This window comes from Theropithecus gelada, chromosome 13, assembly GCF_003255815.1.
Source record: "Theropithecus gelada isolate Dixy chromosome 13, Tgel_1.0, whole genome shotgun sequence".
NCBI classification, from domain to species: domain Eukaryota; kingdom Metazoa; phylum Chordata; class Mammalia; order Primates; family Cercopithecidae; genus Theropithecus; species Theropithecus gelada.
Genome location: NC_037681.1, coordinates 82,109,985 through 82,123,857, shown reverse-complemented (window position 1 = coordinate 82,123,857; position 13,873 = coordinate 82,109,985). Strand labels below are relative to the sequence as shown.

Here is a 13,873-nt window from a genome sequence, read left to right as displayed (position 1 = left end):
AAGAGGAAAGGGAGGGCGGCGAGCCAGTCACGGCGGGGTGTGGAGCGTGCGGCGTGTGTGCGGAGGGAGAGGTGGGGGGCGGAGGAGAGGCGAGGGAGGGAGGGAGGGAGGGAGGGAGGCGGAGGAATGAGAGCGCGCGGCGCCTCTCGGCCGCTCCTAAGCCCGGGCGGAAAGAGCCGAGCGCAGCCCGAGCGCTCTGTTAAAATGGCGGCGGCGTCGGCGGTGGCCGCGGCGTCTGGTCGGTGAAGTGACTCTGCTGCTTCTCTCCCCACCCGCCCCCTCCCTCCCTCTCCCCTTCCCCCGTCCTTCCCCTCCTTCCCCGCCGCCGGCGCCTCCGCGCCCCTCCGGCCTGCGCACCTCCCCTCGCTCCCCTCCTTTCCCCCGCCCGCTGCGGGGACCGCCGGCCCCCTCCCCCATTCTCTTGCTCCCCGCCCCGTCCCCGCCGCCGCCCGCCCTCGTCGCCTCCCCGCCCCGCCGGCCGGCCAGCCCCCTCCTCCGCCTCTCTCCCCTCCCCCCCGCCGGTCGGGATCAGTCAGTGTGATCCGAAGCGGGGGAGGGGGGGGGGCGGCGGCCGAACGATGTGCGAGAACTGCGCAGACCTGGTGGAGGTGTTAAATGAAAGTAAGTAGCCGCGGTAGCGGCCTGTCGGGGTGCACGGTTTGGGGTCCTCGCGCAGCTCTCTGGCTTCCCCGGGCTGCCGCGGCCTGCGGGAGGCGACGGCCGGGCTGGGCGGCGTGCGGGCCTAGCGCCCTGGGAAGGTGCGCGGTGGCGCGGCCGCCGCGGCGCCTCGGGCCCAACCCGGCCGGGTTACCTGGGCGCCCGAGAGGCGGCTGCCGCGGAGCTCCGGCCCGGCGGGGCCCGGGTGCTCTGGGCTCTCGGAAAGTTTCCTCATTACAGGTGTCAATTAATGAAGGCAGTAATGAGACCCTTGCCGCCTTCACCCCTTTCGCCCCTTTCGCCCTGCCAGGAAGGTGCGGGGAGGTGGGGTCGGAGGACGAGGCTTTCCTCCGCAGTCCAAGCCCTCCGGCGGCCCTCTTTGATTTCCAGCGTGCTGCCAAGGCCTCTCTTACCTGTTAATTTTCATTAAACTCCCCGGGAGCAGGGTGGTGGTTTTTCCCTCCCTTGCGGGTGTGTGGGTGTCTTAAACACTTCAGCCAGACCTTAAATAGCTGAAAACGAACTGTGATAGTGATGACTGGAACCTTCATACCTATTTTAAAAATAAATTTGTTAATGATGCTTCTTAGTGTAGCATTCACCGCTTTAATGGTAAATTCTGTTAGGCAGAGCACTGTGCTACACATACCATCCCGGGATAGTTATGGCCTGTCTCTCCTGGAAGGAAAGGCCTTTTACCTGATACTTTACTTTCTATTAAAGAGGGTACGTTGATCTTTTCTGGCCTTTTTATTTTATTTTCGACCCTTGCAAGATGGTATTTCAGCTTATAGAAGATATATGGCAAATCACCTACTTCTGGGCCTAAAGGCCTGGTTGGCAAAGGCGAATTAGATGGATCAATTTACAAAAAGTTGGTTGTTGAAAAATGCTCACTTATGAACAGTTTATGTGGGTTTTGGATTTGTATTCTGTTTGTGATATTTCCACAGATAGACTTTCAGACTATCTAATTTTGTAATACAATTCACTCGATTTATAAAATATACCATGGTGTTTGTGTTTGAATTTTACTTTGTGTTTGAATGTCACTTGAATGACCAAAGACAACAATAAAAGTGGAAGGGTTCTAACTTAATTTCAACTCCGTATTTACTTCCTGATAGATGGAATAGGCTTTTGCACATATTCCAACTATTGGTTCCGGTATTTGTGTCACCCTAAATTATCCTAGAATTTTAAGATTATTTGTGTGTATTTTGAGATGTTTTTATTTCTGGTGCAGGTGGTTTACGATATGATAAACTTAAATCTTCAATACTTACTGTATTTTATATATCAGATACAAGTTGTGTGATTGTTTGTTATGCTGAACTTGGAAAGTTAATAGCTTTGCAGTGTAATATGAGGAACAAGTACTTAATTTCGTTGGTGATTTTAAATATATATATATTTTTCCCCCGAGACAGAGTTTTGCTCTTGTTGCCCAGGCTGGAGGGCAATGGCAGGATCTTGGCTCACTGCAACCTCTGCCTCCCAGGTTGAGGCGATTCTCCTGCCTAAGCCTCCCGTGTAGCTGGGAATACAGGTTCCCCCCACCATGCCCGGCTGATTTTTGTATTTTTAGTAGAGATGGGGTTTCACCATGTTGGTCAGGCTGGTCTCGAACTCCTGACCTTGTTATCTGCCTGCCTCGGCCTCCCAAAGTGCTGGGAATACCGGCGTGAGCCACTGAGCCTGGCTGATTTTAAAATATCTTAAACTTGGAAAATTTTAAACAAAACATCTGAAGAAAGTAAAGTTTATTTTTTGAAAACAGGTGGCATCTTGATCATAATGAAAGCTCTTATTTAAGATTATCTGGGAAACCCCTAGAACTTTGGTTAGAAGCACTGAAAAATGCAATGCATTTATGGAGAGTTAGCAATGTGGAGAATTGAGACAGAATTTAGCTTTTATTACCTTTAAGCAAATACAGTTAGTTCAACCAGGTTCACAAAATCTGGTCATGTGCACCCTCTAAGAAACCTGTTTTAATGAATAAGTAAGGATTTTCTATTTGTATGTAAGCCAGTGCACTCTAAAAATACATAATTTCTTAATATTGCCTTTGAGGCTCAATATAAAAATTTAACTCTTAAACAATAATCTCACAGTGATGCTTCCTTTTTAAAAAAATTTACAGCCGGGGGCAGTGGCTCTTGCCTGTAATCCCAGCAATTTTCGAGGCCGAGATTGGCGGATCACCTGAGGTTGGGAGTTCAAGACCAGCCTACTAACATGGAGAAACTCCGTCTCTACTAAAAATATAGAATTAGCCTGGCATAGTGGCACATGCCTGTAATCCCAGCTACTCGGGAGGCTGAGGCAGGAGAATCGGTTGAACCCGGGAGGCAGACTTCGCGCCATTGCACTCCAGCCTGGGCAACAAGAGCGAAACTCTCTCAAAAAAAATTTTTTCTACTTCAACAATTTTATGTGTAGTTTATACCGCACTATTACAAGTTGGTTTTTTCCCTGTAGTTCTTTACTTATCCATGGCTATGATGGAGCATGATAATGAACATGAGTGGTTGGAGCTTGATAAAACTTGTTGAAGTAGATTATATGTGTTTCTTGTGATCTCATTTGCAGTAATTACCTATAAAGTCTGCCCTTTTCCCCCCTGTAACTTGTACAAAGATGAACATCAGTTCAACCTTGATCTAGAAATTCAGAGTTGGCCAGGTGACTCTGAATACAGCTCACGCCTGTATTCCCAACACTTTGGGAGACCGAGGTGGGCGGATCACAAGGTCAAGAGCTTGAGACCAGCCTGGCCAATATGGTGAAACCCCATGTCTACTAAAAATGCACAAATTAGCTGGGTATGGTGGTAGGCGCAGGTAGTCCCAGTTGCTTGGGAGGCTGAGGCTGGAGAATTGCTTGAATCCCAGTAGGCAGAGGTTGCAGTGAGCCGCGATCGTGCCACTGCACTCCAGCCTGGGCGACAGAGCAAGACTCCATCTCAAAAAAAAAAAAAACAAATTCACAGTTACAGTCCTCCCAAAATGTGCTCAGAATTTATCTTTAAATATAACACCCTGTAACAGTTTAGCCAGCTAAGAGAAGCAATAAAATTGTGCATATTTTTGGGTGGTGTGTTTCCAGGTTATGTTGAAAAATATGTAATTAGTGTTAAACCAACCTCACAAAACAGATGTGGTGATGCGCCCCTGTAATCCCACTAGGCAGGAGGCTGAGGCAGGAGGATTGTTTGAGGCTGGGAGTTCGAGACCAGCCTAGACAACATAGTAAGACTGCTTTTTTTTTTTTTTTTTTTTTTTTTGAGACAGAATCTTGTTCTGTCACCCAGTCTGGAGTGCAGTGGCATGGTTTCGGCTCACTAGAACCTCTGTCTCCCTGGGTTCAGCAGTTCTCCTGCCTCGGCCTCCCAAGTGGCTGGGATTACAGGCACAAGTCACCATGCCCAGCTAATTTTTGTATTTAGTAGAAATGGGGTTTCACCATATTGGCCAGGCTGGTCTTGAACTCCTGACCTTGTGATCCACCCGTGTTGGCCTCCCAAAGTGCTAGGATTAACAGGCATGAGCCGCCGCACCCGGTGAAGACAGCTTTCCTTAATAAACAAACCAAAAGCCCTATTTCTTGTGAAATTTACACTGATCACTCTTAGAGAAGGCTACCTGGACAAACAAGAGTGTAATAACTTTTTTTTTTTTTGACATGGAGTCTAGCTCTCACCCAGGCTGGAGTGCAGTGTCGGCTCGCTGCAACCTCCACCTCCCGGGTTCAAGTGATTCTTCTGCCTCAGCCTCCTGAGTAACTGAGACTACAGGCACCTGCCACCTCGCCCAGCTGAGTTTTGTATTTTTAGTAGAGATGGGATTTTGCCATGTTGGCCAGGCTTGTCTCGAACTCCTGACCTCAGGCGATCTGCCTGCCTGGGCCTCCCAAAGTGCTGCAATTACAGGAGTGAGCCAACGTGCCTGGCCTAAAAATTTTGTTTAAAAAAATTTTAGTTGATAAGTAATTTTTACATATTCATGGGGTACATAGTGATGTTTCAGTACATAAAAAGTATAGTGATCAGTTGAAGACAATTAGTATATCCATCATCTCAAACATTTAGCATTTGCGTTAGGAACATTGAATGTTCTCCTAGCTATTTTCAGCTGTATCATATATTATTGGTTTTTTGAGACAGGGTTTCTCTCCCGTTGCCCAGGCTGAAGGGCAGTGGTATGCTCTTGGGTCACTACAGCCTCCGCTTCCTGGGCTTAAGCAGTCCTCCTGCCACATCCTCCCAAGTAGCTGGGGCTACAGGTGTGTGCCACCAAGCCCAGCTGATTTTCGTGTTTTTAGTGGAGATGGGGTTTCACCATGTTGGCCAGGCTGGTGTTGAACTCCTGAACTCAAGTGATCTGCCCGCCTTGGCTTCCCAAAGTGGATTAGAGGCATGAGCCACCATGCCCGGCTTGTGTAATATATTATTGTTAACCGTAGTCATTCTGTAGTGGTATAGAACACTAGAACTTAATCCTCCTATCTCACTGTAATTTTGTATCCTTTAACAAATCTCTCCCTATCTCTCCCCTCCCTCTACCATTCTCAGCAAATTTTGTGTGTGTTTTTGTTTATTAATAGAGACAGGGTCTCGCATTGTTGCCCAGGCTGGTCTCAAACTCCTGGCCTTAAGCCGTTCTCCTGCCTAAGCCTCCCAAAGTACTGGGATTACAGGCATGAGCCACCATGCCTGGCTAGATAATTGTGTTTCAAATGAAAGGGTAGACATAGTGTGGGTAGTACAGCTTTATATCAGATATGCAGTCTTTTTGATAAGAGTAACGACTTCATGTGGAATGTTTAAAGTTTGGCAGAATGCAATATCATTAAAATAAAAATTAGTAACAAAGATTGTGAACAGTTCCTTTTGTCATCAGTTTTTGGTGAGAGTATTAGTATTATTAGTTATACCTCTAGTCCTGAGAATTTTTTTTTTTTTTTTTTTTTTTTTTTTTGAGACGGAGTCTTGCTCTGTCGCCCAGGCTGGGGTGCAGTAGCCGGATCTCAGCTCACTGCAAGCTCCGCCTCCCGGGTTGACACCATTCTCTTGCCTCAGCCTCCCGAGTAGCTGGGACTACAGGCGCCCGCCACCTCGCCCGGCTAGTTTTTTGTATTTTTTAGTAGAGATGGGGTTTCACCGTGTTAGCCAGGATGGTCTCGATCTCCTGACCTTGTGATCCACCAGTCTCGGCCTCCCAAAGTGCTGGGATTACAGGCTTGAGCCACCGCGCCCGGCCTAGTCCTGAGAATCTGAAGCTGTAAAGTTTCACTATGGAAACATGCAGAGGCATACAGATACAGAATTGTGCTTACAGGTTGAGGACCCATTGAAGTGTGTTCCTGGAAGCAGACTGAGGATCCTATCATAAGTACCGTGCTCCCCCCCTCCCCCCCTCCCCTGCTGCACCCACCCTTTTAAAATATAATCTTGACCCATATCATAAAAGTTGAAACTACATTTCAAAATCATGTTTGACTTTAGTGTTAGAATGACCAATCCCAACAATACTAAAATATTGGACTTGCCATTTTCTTTTAATGCTTCATTTTTAAAACATTTAAAAAGCTTGGATGTATTGAGTAAATTTTGCTGTTATCATTTTGTGGGCTTGCATTCTGTTAAATTTCTATTCCTCTGCTTCTGCTTGTTCTGTTGAGTTTGTATGAGAACTGCTTTTGTAGTTACTTTTGTGAACCAGTTTACAAAGGCCAAAGCATTTCTAGATCTTGGTGAGGAGTTGGAGGCCTAAAGTTACATACTTTAAGCCATCACCATAGCAAACTCACTAGTAAATTGAGGTTATTTACCTCATAAGGTAAATTTCTCTGAAAGCAGAGTGAAAATTATATCGTACATCTTTTTTTTTTTTTTTTTTTTTGAGATGGAGTCTCACTCTGTCGCCCAGGCTGGAGTGCTGTGGCACGATGAGCCACCGTGCCTGGTGTATGTCATTGTTTTAAACCATTTATATGTTGTAGATTTTACTCTCTATATTCGTTTAGTGGGTTATAGTTTACCAAATTGTCCAAAATGGATAATTCATGTGAGATAGGCAAGAGCAGTATTGTATCCCAATACCAATTGGTGAAAAAGTTGAACTTCACAAAGGATAAGTAGTTTGCCAAGATCATTTGTCAACCTGCATAGTCAAATTTGAGATGGAACTCAGCTACTCTATCTGTATTTGCAGAATAATTCTGTTGTGTTTATTTTGTTGGTGGTGGTGGTTTTGAGACGGAGTCTTACTCTGTTGCCCAGGCTGCAGTGCAGTGGCTCCACCTCAGCTCATTGCAACTTCCGCCTCCTTGGTTCAGCTACTCTGCCTCAGCCTCTCGAGTAGCTGGGATTAGAGGCGCCTGCCACCACGCCCAGCTAATGTTTGTATTTTTAGTAGAGATGGGTTTTCACCAGTTTGGCCAGGCTGGTCTCGAACTCAGACCTCAGGTGATCCACCCGCCTCAGCCTTTCAGTATGTTTTATTATTAAAGCAGATTATTTTATTGAGGAGTTTGTGTTGGGTACTTCAGTACTTTGCATGCTGCTGATTTAATCAGTTCTTTGAGGGAGGTACTCTATCCTTTTCAGATGAGAGAACCAAGATTTATAGAGTTTATGTGACTTGCTTAGGGTCGCATGTGACTGTGTTTGGTGGAACCACAGGACTTAATCCCAGATTAGGCTAACAGTTCTTTTTTTTTTTTTTTTGAAAAGGCGTTTCACTCTTGTTGCCCATGCTGGAGTGCAATGGCATAATCTAGGCTCGCTGTAACCTCCACCTCCTGGGTTCAAGCGATTCTCCTGCCTCAGCCTCCTGAGTAGCTGGGATTACAGGCATGCACCACCATGCCTGGCTAATTTTTGTAATTTTAGTCGATGTGGGGTTTCACCATGTTGGCCAGGCTGGTCTTGAATTCCTAACCCCAGGTGATCCTCCTCCCTTGGCCTCCGAAAGTGTTGGGTTTACAGGCGTGAGCCATCCTGCATGGCCTAAAAGTTCTTGCTAGTTACATTGTATAAATTTTATGATGATCTGTCTGAATCATCACTGTTCAGTTGGCAAAGTAAAAATACCATGTTTTATGTATCTTCAAAAATTCAGACAAATTTCTGTGGTAATTGTAGTAGGAATTCAAAAGTGGTAATAAATACAGCTGAATAAGAATCTTTTTCATTGAAAAAAATTTTTAATTTTTTGATTTTTAATTTTTTAAGAGATAGTGTATCACCCGTGCTGGGGTGCAGTGGCTCAATTATAGCTCACTGCAGCCTTAAGCTTTTGGGCTCAAGTGATCCTCCTGCCTCGGCCTCCCAAGGTATTGGAGTACACTGTATCCGACTGAGAATCTTTCTTAATACTGTTATTCTGCAGTGAGCCGTTCAATAAAACTACATGTTTCCAGGGCTTTTTAGATACTCTAAGTATATGGGTACTAAAGCAATTAATAACATACCTTTTTCAGTAGACATTTAATCTAAAGTTAGAATTTTTTTTCCCCCCTGTTTAGAGATGGGGTCTTACTCTGTCATCCAGGCTGGAGTGCAGTGATGTGATTCTTGTACACTGTAACCTCGACCTCCTGGGCTCAAGCAAGTTTCCTGCCTCACCCTCCTGAGTAGTCGGGAACTATAGGTATATGCCAGCACACGTGGCTGCCCTTTTTTTTTTTTGAGACAGAGTTTCCCTCTGTCTCCCAGGCTGGAGTGCAGTGGTACAGTCTCGGCTCACTGCAACCTCTGCCTTGGGGACTCAAGCAGTTCTTGTGCCTCAGCCTCCCAAGTAGCTGGGATTATAGGCATGTGTCATCATGCCGGGCTAATTTTTCTATGTTTAGTAGAGATGGGGTTTTGCCATGTTGGTCAGGCTGGTCTCAAAACTGCTGGCCTCAAGTGATCCGCCTGCCTCAGCCTCCCAGAGTGCTGGGATTACAGGTGTGAGCCACTCTGTCCAGTCCTCCTGAATTGATATATTTTTTTTTTTTTGAGTCTCACTCTGTGGCCCAGGCTGGAGTGCAGTAGCATGATCTTGGCTCACTCAACCTCCACTTCCTGGGTTCAAGTGATTCTCCTGCCTCAGCCTCCTGAGTAGCTGGGATTACAGGTGTGTACCACCATGCCCAGCTAATATTTGTGGTTTTTGTAGAAATGGGGTTTCACTATGTTGCCTAGGCTGTTCTCAAACTCCTAGCCTCAAGTGATTCACCCACCTTGGCCTCCCAAAGAGCTGGCATTACAGGCATGAGCCATCACACCTGGCTGATTTTTTTTTTTTTTTTTTTCTTTTTTTTTCCTGAGATGGAGTCTTGCTCTGTCACCCCAGGCTGGAGTGCAGTGGCGCGATCTTGGCTCACTGCAACCTCCACCTCCTAGGTTCAAGTGATTTTCCTGCCTCAACCTCCTGGGTAGCTGGGATTACAGGCACCCACCACCACGCCTAGCCAATTTTTGTTGTGTTTAGTAGAGACGAGGTTTCACCATGTTGGCCAGGCTGGTCTTGAACTCCTGACCTTGTGATCTACCCTCCTTGGCCCCCCAAAATGCTGGGACTACAGGTATGAGCCACTGCATCTGGCTGAAAACATGTTTTTATATAAGATTTCATTTTGTATGAAATTTAATGTATCTGTTTCCAGTTCTCCCATATTATGAATAATGCTGAAAATGTACATCTTTCTACTTAAATCTTTTAACTACATCCGTGGTTCTTTTAGATACCTAGAAGTGACTTTACTATGTCAAAAAATATAAACATTTTTCATTATTTGCATACTCTTTGCTTGCGAGAAAGGATATATTGATCTTTTAGTCATGCCTGTGTAAGGATACTTTCACCTGTGTTGAATATTATCCTTTAGAAAGTGTTATTTTAGCAGGGCATGGTGATGTGTGCCTCTAGTATTCCCAGCTACTCAGGAGGTTGAGGTGGGAGGATCACTTGAGCCCTGGAATTCCAGGCCAGCCTGGGCTACATAGCAAGACTTAATCTCTTAAAAAGAAAGTTATTTTGGCAGAAAATGTAATAAGCAATTACTAGTAAATTTAACCATTCGTATTTTTATTTAATGAATTGTATGTGTTCTTTTTCTGTGTTTCAGATTTCAGTGTTTTGGGTTTTTATTTTTATTTTTTTGAGACGGAATTTCACTCTTGTTCCCTAGGCTGGAGTGCAATGGTTTGATCTTAGCTCGCTGCAACCTCTGCCTCCCAGGTTCAAGTGATTCTCCTGCCTCAGACTCCCGAGTAGCTGGGATTACAGATGCCTGCCACCACATCTGGCTAATTCTTTTGTATTTTTAGTAGAGACCGGGTTTCATTCTGTTGGCCAGGCAGATCTTGAACTTCTGAGCTCAAGTGATCCACCTGATTCAGCCTCCCGAAATGCTGGGATTACAGGTGTGAGCTGCCGTGCCCGGCCCCTCTTACCTTCTTTCAAAATTCAAAGCTCACTTTTTTTATAACTTGTAAGTTTTCTTGATAAGAATGAAACAACAAAAAGCTCACCTTTACCAGTTTTTTTTTTTTTTTTTGAGATAGAGTCTTGTCCTGTTGCCAGGCTGGAGTGCAGTGGCGCAATCTTTGCTCACTGCAACCTCCGCCTCCTAAGTTCAAGCGATTATCCTGCCTCAGTCTCCGGAGTAGCTGGGACTGCAGGCGTGCGTCACCACGTCCAGCTAATTTTTATATTTTTAGTAGAGATGAAGTTTCTCCATGTTGGCCAGGATGGTCTCCATCTGACCTCGTGATCCACCTGTCTCGGCCTCCTGAAGTGGTGGGATTACAGGCATGAGCCACCACGCCTGGCCTACTACCTGTTTTATAAATCGGAATTCTATGTAAGATTTCTTTTGAGGAGAAAAGGGTATACTGTAGTCCCCCCTTATCCAAGTGGGATGTGTTCTGAGACCTGCCGTGGATACCTGAAACCACAGATGGTGCTGTATCCTATATACTGTTTTTTTCCCTCATTATTTTGAGAACTTTGACCTTTTCACTTCAAATAAGCTTTTCTTTGGCATATCTGAATTACTGGTATCGCTGCTCTTGCACTCTAGGGCCATTATTGGGTAAAGTAAGGGGTACTTGAATACAATCATTGTGTACTACCACAGTGGATCTGATAACCAGATGATTCACGTCCTAGACGGGACAGCACAGGATTTCATCATGCCAGTCGGAATGGCAGACAATTTAAAACTTATAAGTTGTTTATTTCTGGAATTTTCCATTTATTCTTGGACCATGGTTGATTGTGGGTAACTATGGAAAGCAAAGCCAAAGATAAGAGGGGGACTGTTGTAGTTTCTTAATAAGCTTGAAAACTGTTAGTAATATTATGTGGGTGCTCAAAAAAAGCCAACATAACATAAAACTGTTTTCAAGTATCTTTGTTTTTTTGAGGTGGAGTCTCACTCTGCCGCTCAGCTTGGAGTGCAGTGGTGCGATCTCGGCTCACTGCAAGCTCTGCTTCCCAGGTTCACACCATTCTCCTAACTCAGCCTCTCGAGTAGCTGGAACTATAGGTGTCCGCCACCACACCTATCTAATTTTTTTGTATTTTTAGTGGAGACAGGGTTTCACTGTGTTAGCCAGGATGGTTTCGATCTCCTGGCCTCGTGATCTGCCCGCCTTGGCCTCCCAAAGTGCTGGGATTACAGGCGTGAGCACGCCCGGCTTTTTTTTTTGAGACGAGAGTCTTGCTCTGTCGCTCAGGCTGGAGTGCAGTGGCTTAATCTCAGCTCACTGAAGCCTTCACCTCCTGGGTTCAAGCGATTCTCCTGCCTCCTCCTCCTGAGTAGCTGGGATTACAGATGCCTGCCACCACGCTCGGCCAATTCTTTTGTATTTTTAGTAGAGATAGGGTTTCACCGTGTTGGCCAGGCTGGTTTCGAACTCTTGACCTCAAGTGATCCATCCGTCTTGGCCTCCCTAAGTGCTAGGATTATGGGTGTGAGCTACTGTGCCCGGCCTGTTTTCAAGTATCTTAAGAATTGTGCCCAAATTTTAGGAGGTGGTGTCATGCTTATGAAGTTGGAATACTGTGATGAATTACATTTAGTACAGTGATGATCATACACTTCTGTAGCTATTTGAACACTGAAATTTCTTAGTGTTTTCCTTGAAGGTACTTCCTTTGTAAGAGTCATGAGAAATAGAATGATTTATCTAAGGTCACACAGCTAAGAAGTAGCAGGGGTAGGACTAGAATTTAGTTCTTTCTTTTTCTCAGTGTACTTTTCATTAACCAAGCTATCTTTATTTTTATTTTTAAATTTTTATTTATTTATTTATTATTTATTTTTTTGAGACGGAGTCTCGCTTTGTCGCCCAGGCTGGAGTGCAGTGGCGCAATCTCAGCTCACTGCAAGCTCCGCCTCCCGGGTTCACGCCATTCTCCTGCCTCAGCCTCCTGAGTAGCTGCGACTACAGGCGCCCGCCACCGCGCCCAGCTAATTTTTTCTATTTTTAGTAGAGACGGGGTTTCACCGAAGTCTCGATCTCCTGACCTTGTGATCCGCCCGCCTCGGCCTCCCAAAGTGCTGGGATTACAGGCGTGAACCACCGTGCCTGGCCTGTATATACCTTCTTATGCTTTCAAGTTTTGACTTAAATGATTCTTTTTCAGAGAGGTCTTTCCCGAACACCCTGTCTGAAGTAGCTCTGGTTCTTTTTGTTCATAGGATTTACCACAATTTAGAATTATGTATTTATGTAACTAATTTTTTTATTCTATGAGACTATCAGTTCTGTGATTGTGACTGTTATTACTGTTTTACAGTGCCTGCATGTGGTAGGATCAATGTTTATTTAAGGTATCTGAAAAATCTTAAGATCACTGTGGGTTGATAATAGAAGGGAAAACAAGAGTAGGCTAGATGTGGTGTTTTTTTTTTTTTCAGTTTTCTTGGATATATCAAGTACTGTCAGTCCATTTTTTTTTTTTTTTTTTTGAGACGGAGTCTTGCTCTCTCCCCCAGGTTGGAGTGCAGTGACCGGATCTCAGCTCACTGCAAGCTCCGCCTCCCGGGTTTACGCCATTCTCCTGCCTCAGCCTCCTGAGTAGCTGGGACTATATGCGCCTGCCACCTGGCCTGGCTAGTTTTTTGTATTTTTTAGTAGAGACGGGGTTTCACCATGTAGACCAGGATGGTCTTGATCTCCTGACCTAGTGATCCGCCTGTCTTAACCTCCCAAAGTGCTGGGATTACAGGCTTGAGCCACCACGCCCGGCCTACTGTCAGTCCTTGATTTTGTGATGTCTTGTTTGCCACCTCCTTCATAAAATGGTACTTTTTGTTGCTGCTGCTCTGTGTTTTTGGAGACAGGGTCTCACTCTGTTGCTCAGGCTGGAGTGCAGTGGCGTGATCCTAGCTCACTGCAGCCTTGACCTCTTGGGCTCAAGAGAGCCTCCTAAGTAGCTGGCACTACGAGTGCTCATGATGACACCTGCCTTGCTTGCTTATTTATTTGAGAATGGGTTTTACTATATTTCCCAGGCAGGTCTCGAACTTCTGGTCTCAAGTGATTCTCCCACCTCAGCCTCCCAAAGTGCTGGGATTGCAGGCATGAGGCGCCACACACACTGCTTTATTAGTTTGTGTTTTTAGCACCTGTGGGTTAAATTTAAGGTTGAGAATTATTATTCTTTTTGAATTAGTTGGGATTCTGTCTCAAGGACCAGAAAAAACAGCTTCTTTGGCAGAAACAGAAAGGGTTTTTTTTTTTTTTTTTTTAAAGATGGAGTTGTGCTCTTGTCGCCCAGGCTGGAGTGCAGTGGCCGGACCTTGGCTCACTGCAAGCTCCGCCTCCCGGGTTCACGCCATTCTCCTGCCTCAGCCTCTGAGTAGCTGGGACTACAGGCGCCCGCCACCTTGCCCGGCTAGTTTTTTTGTATTTTTTAGTAGAGGCGGGGTTTCACCGTGTTCGCCAGGATGGTCTCAATCTCCTGACCTTGTGATCCGCCCGTCTCGGCCTCCCAAAGTGCTGGGATTACAGGCTTGAGCCACCGTGCCTGGCCTTGTATTTTCAATAGAGACGGGGTTTCTCCATGTTGGTCAGGCTAGTCTCAAACTCCCAACCTCAGGTGATCTGCCCACCTCAGCCTCCCAAAGTGCTGGGATTACAGGCTGAGTCACCGCGCCCAGCCGAGAAAGGGTTTTTCTTTTTTTTTTTTTTTTTTTTTTTTTTTTTTTT

At 45.6% G+C, this 13,873-nt stretch overlaps 1 protein-coding gene across 1 annotated transcript in view; it reads left to right on the top strand.

Annotated features, from left to right (window-relative positions):
* Positions 1 to 494: 494 nt before the first annotated feature.
* The window catches only part of USP34 (ubiquitin specific peptidase 34), a 288,446-nt gene continuing 275,067 nt past the window's right edge, over positions 495 to 13,873 (top strand). Inside the window, exon 1 of the mRNA XM_025405742.1 lies at positions 495 to 621. Within this exon, the coding sequence (XP_025261527.1) occupies positions 579 to 621 (43 nt within the window). The 5' untranslated portion in view covers positions 495 to 578. The remainder of the gene's footprint in view (positions 622 to 13,873) is intronic.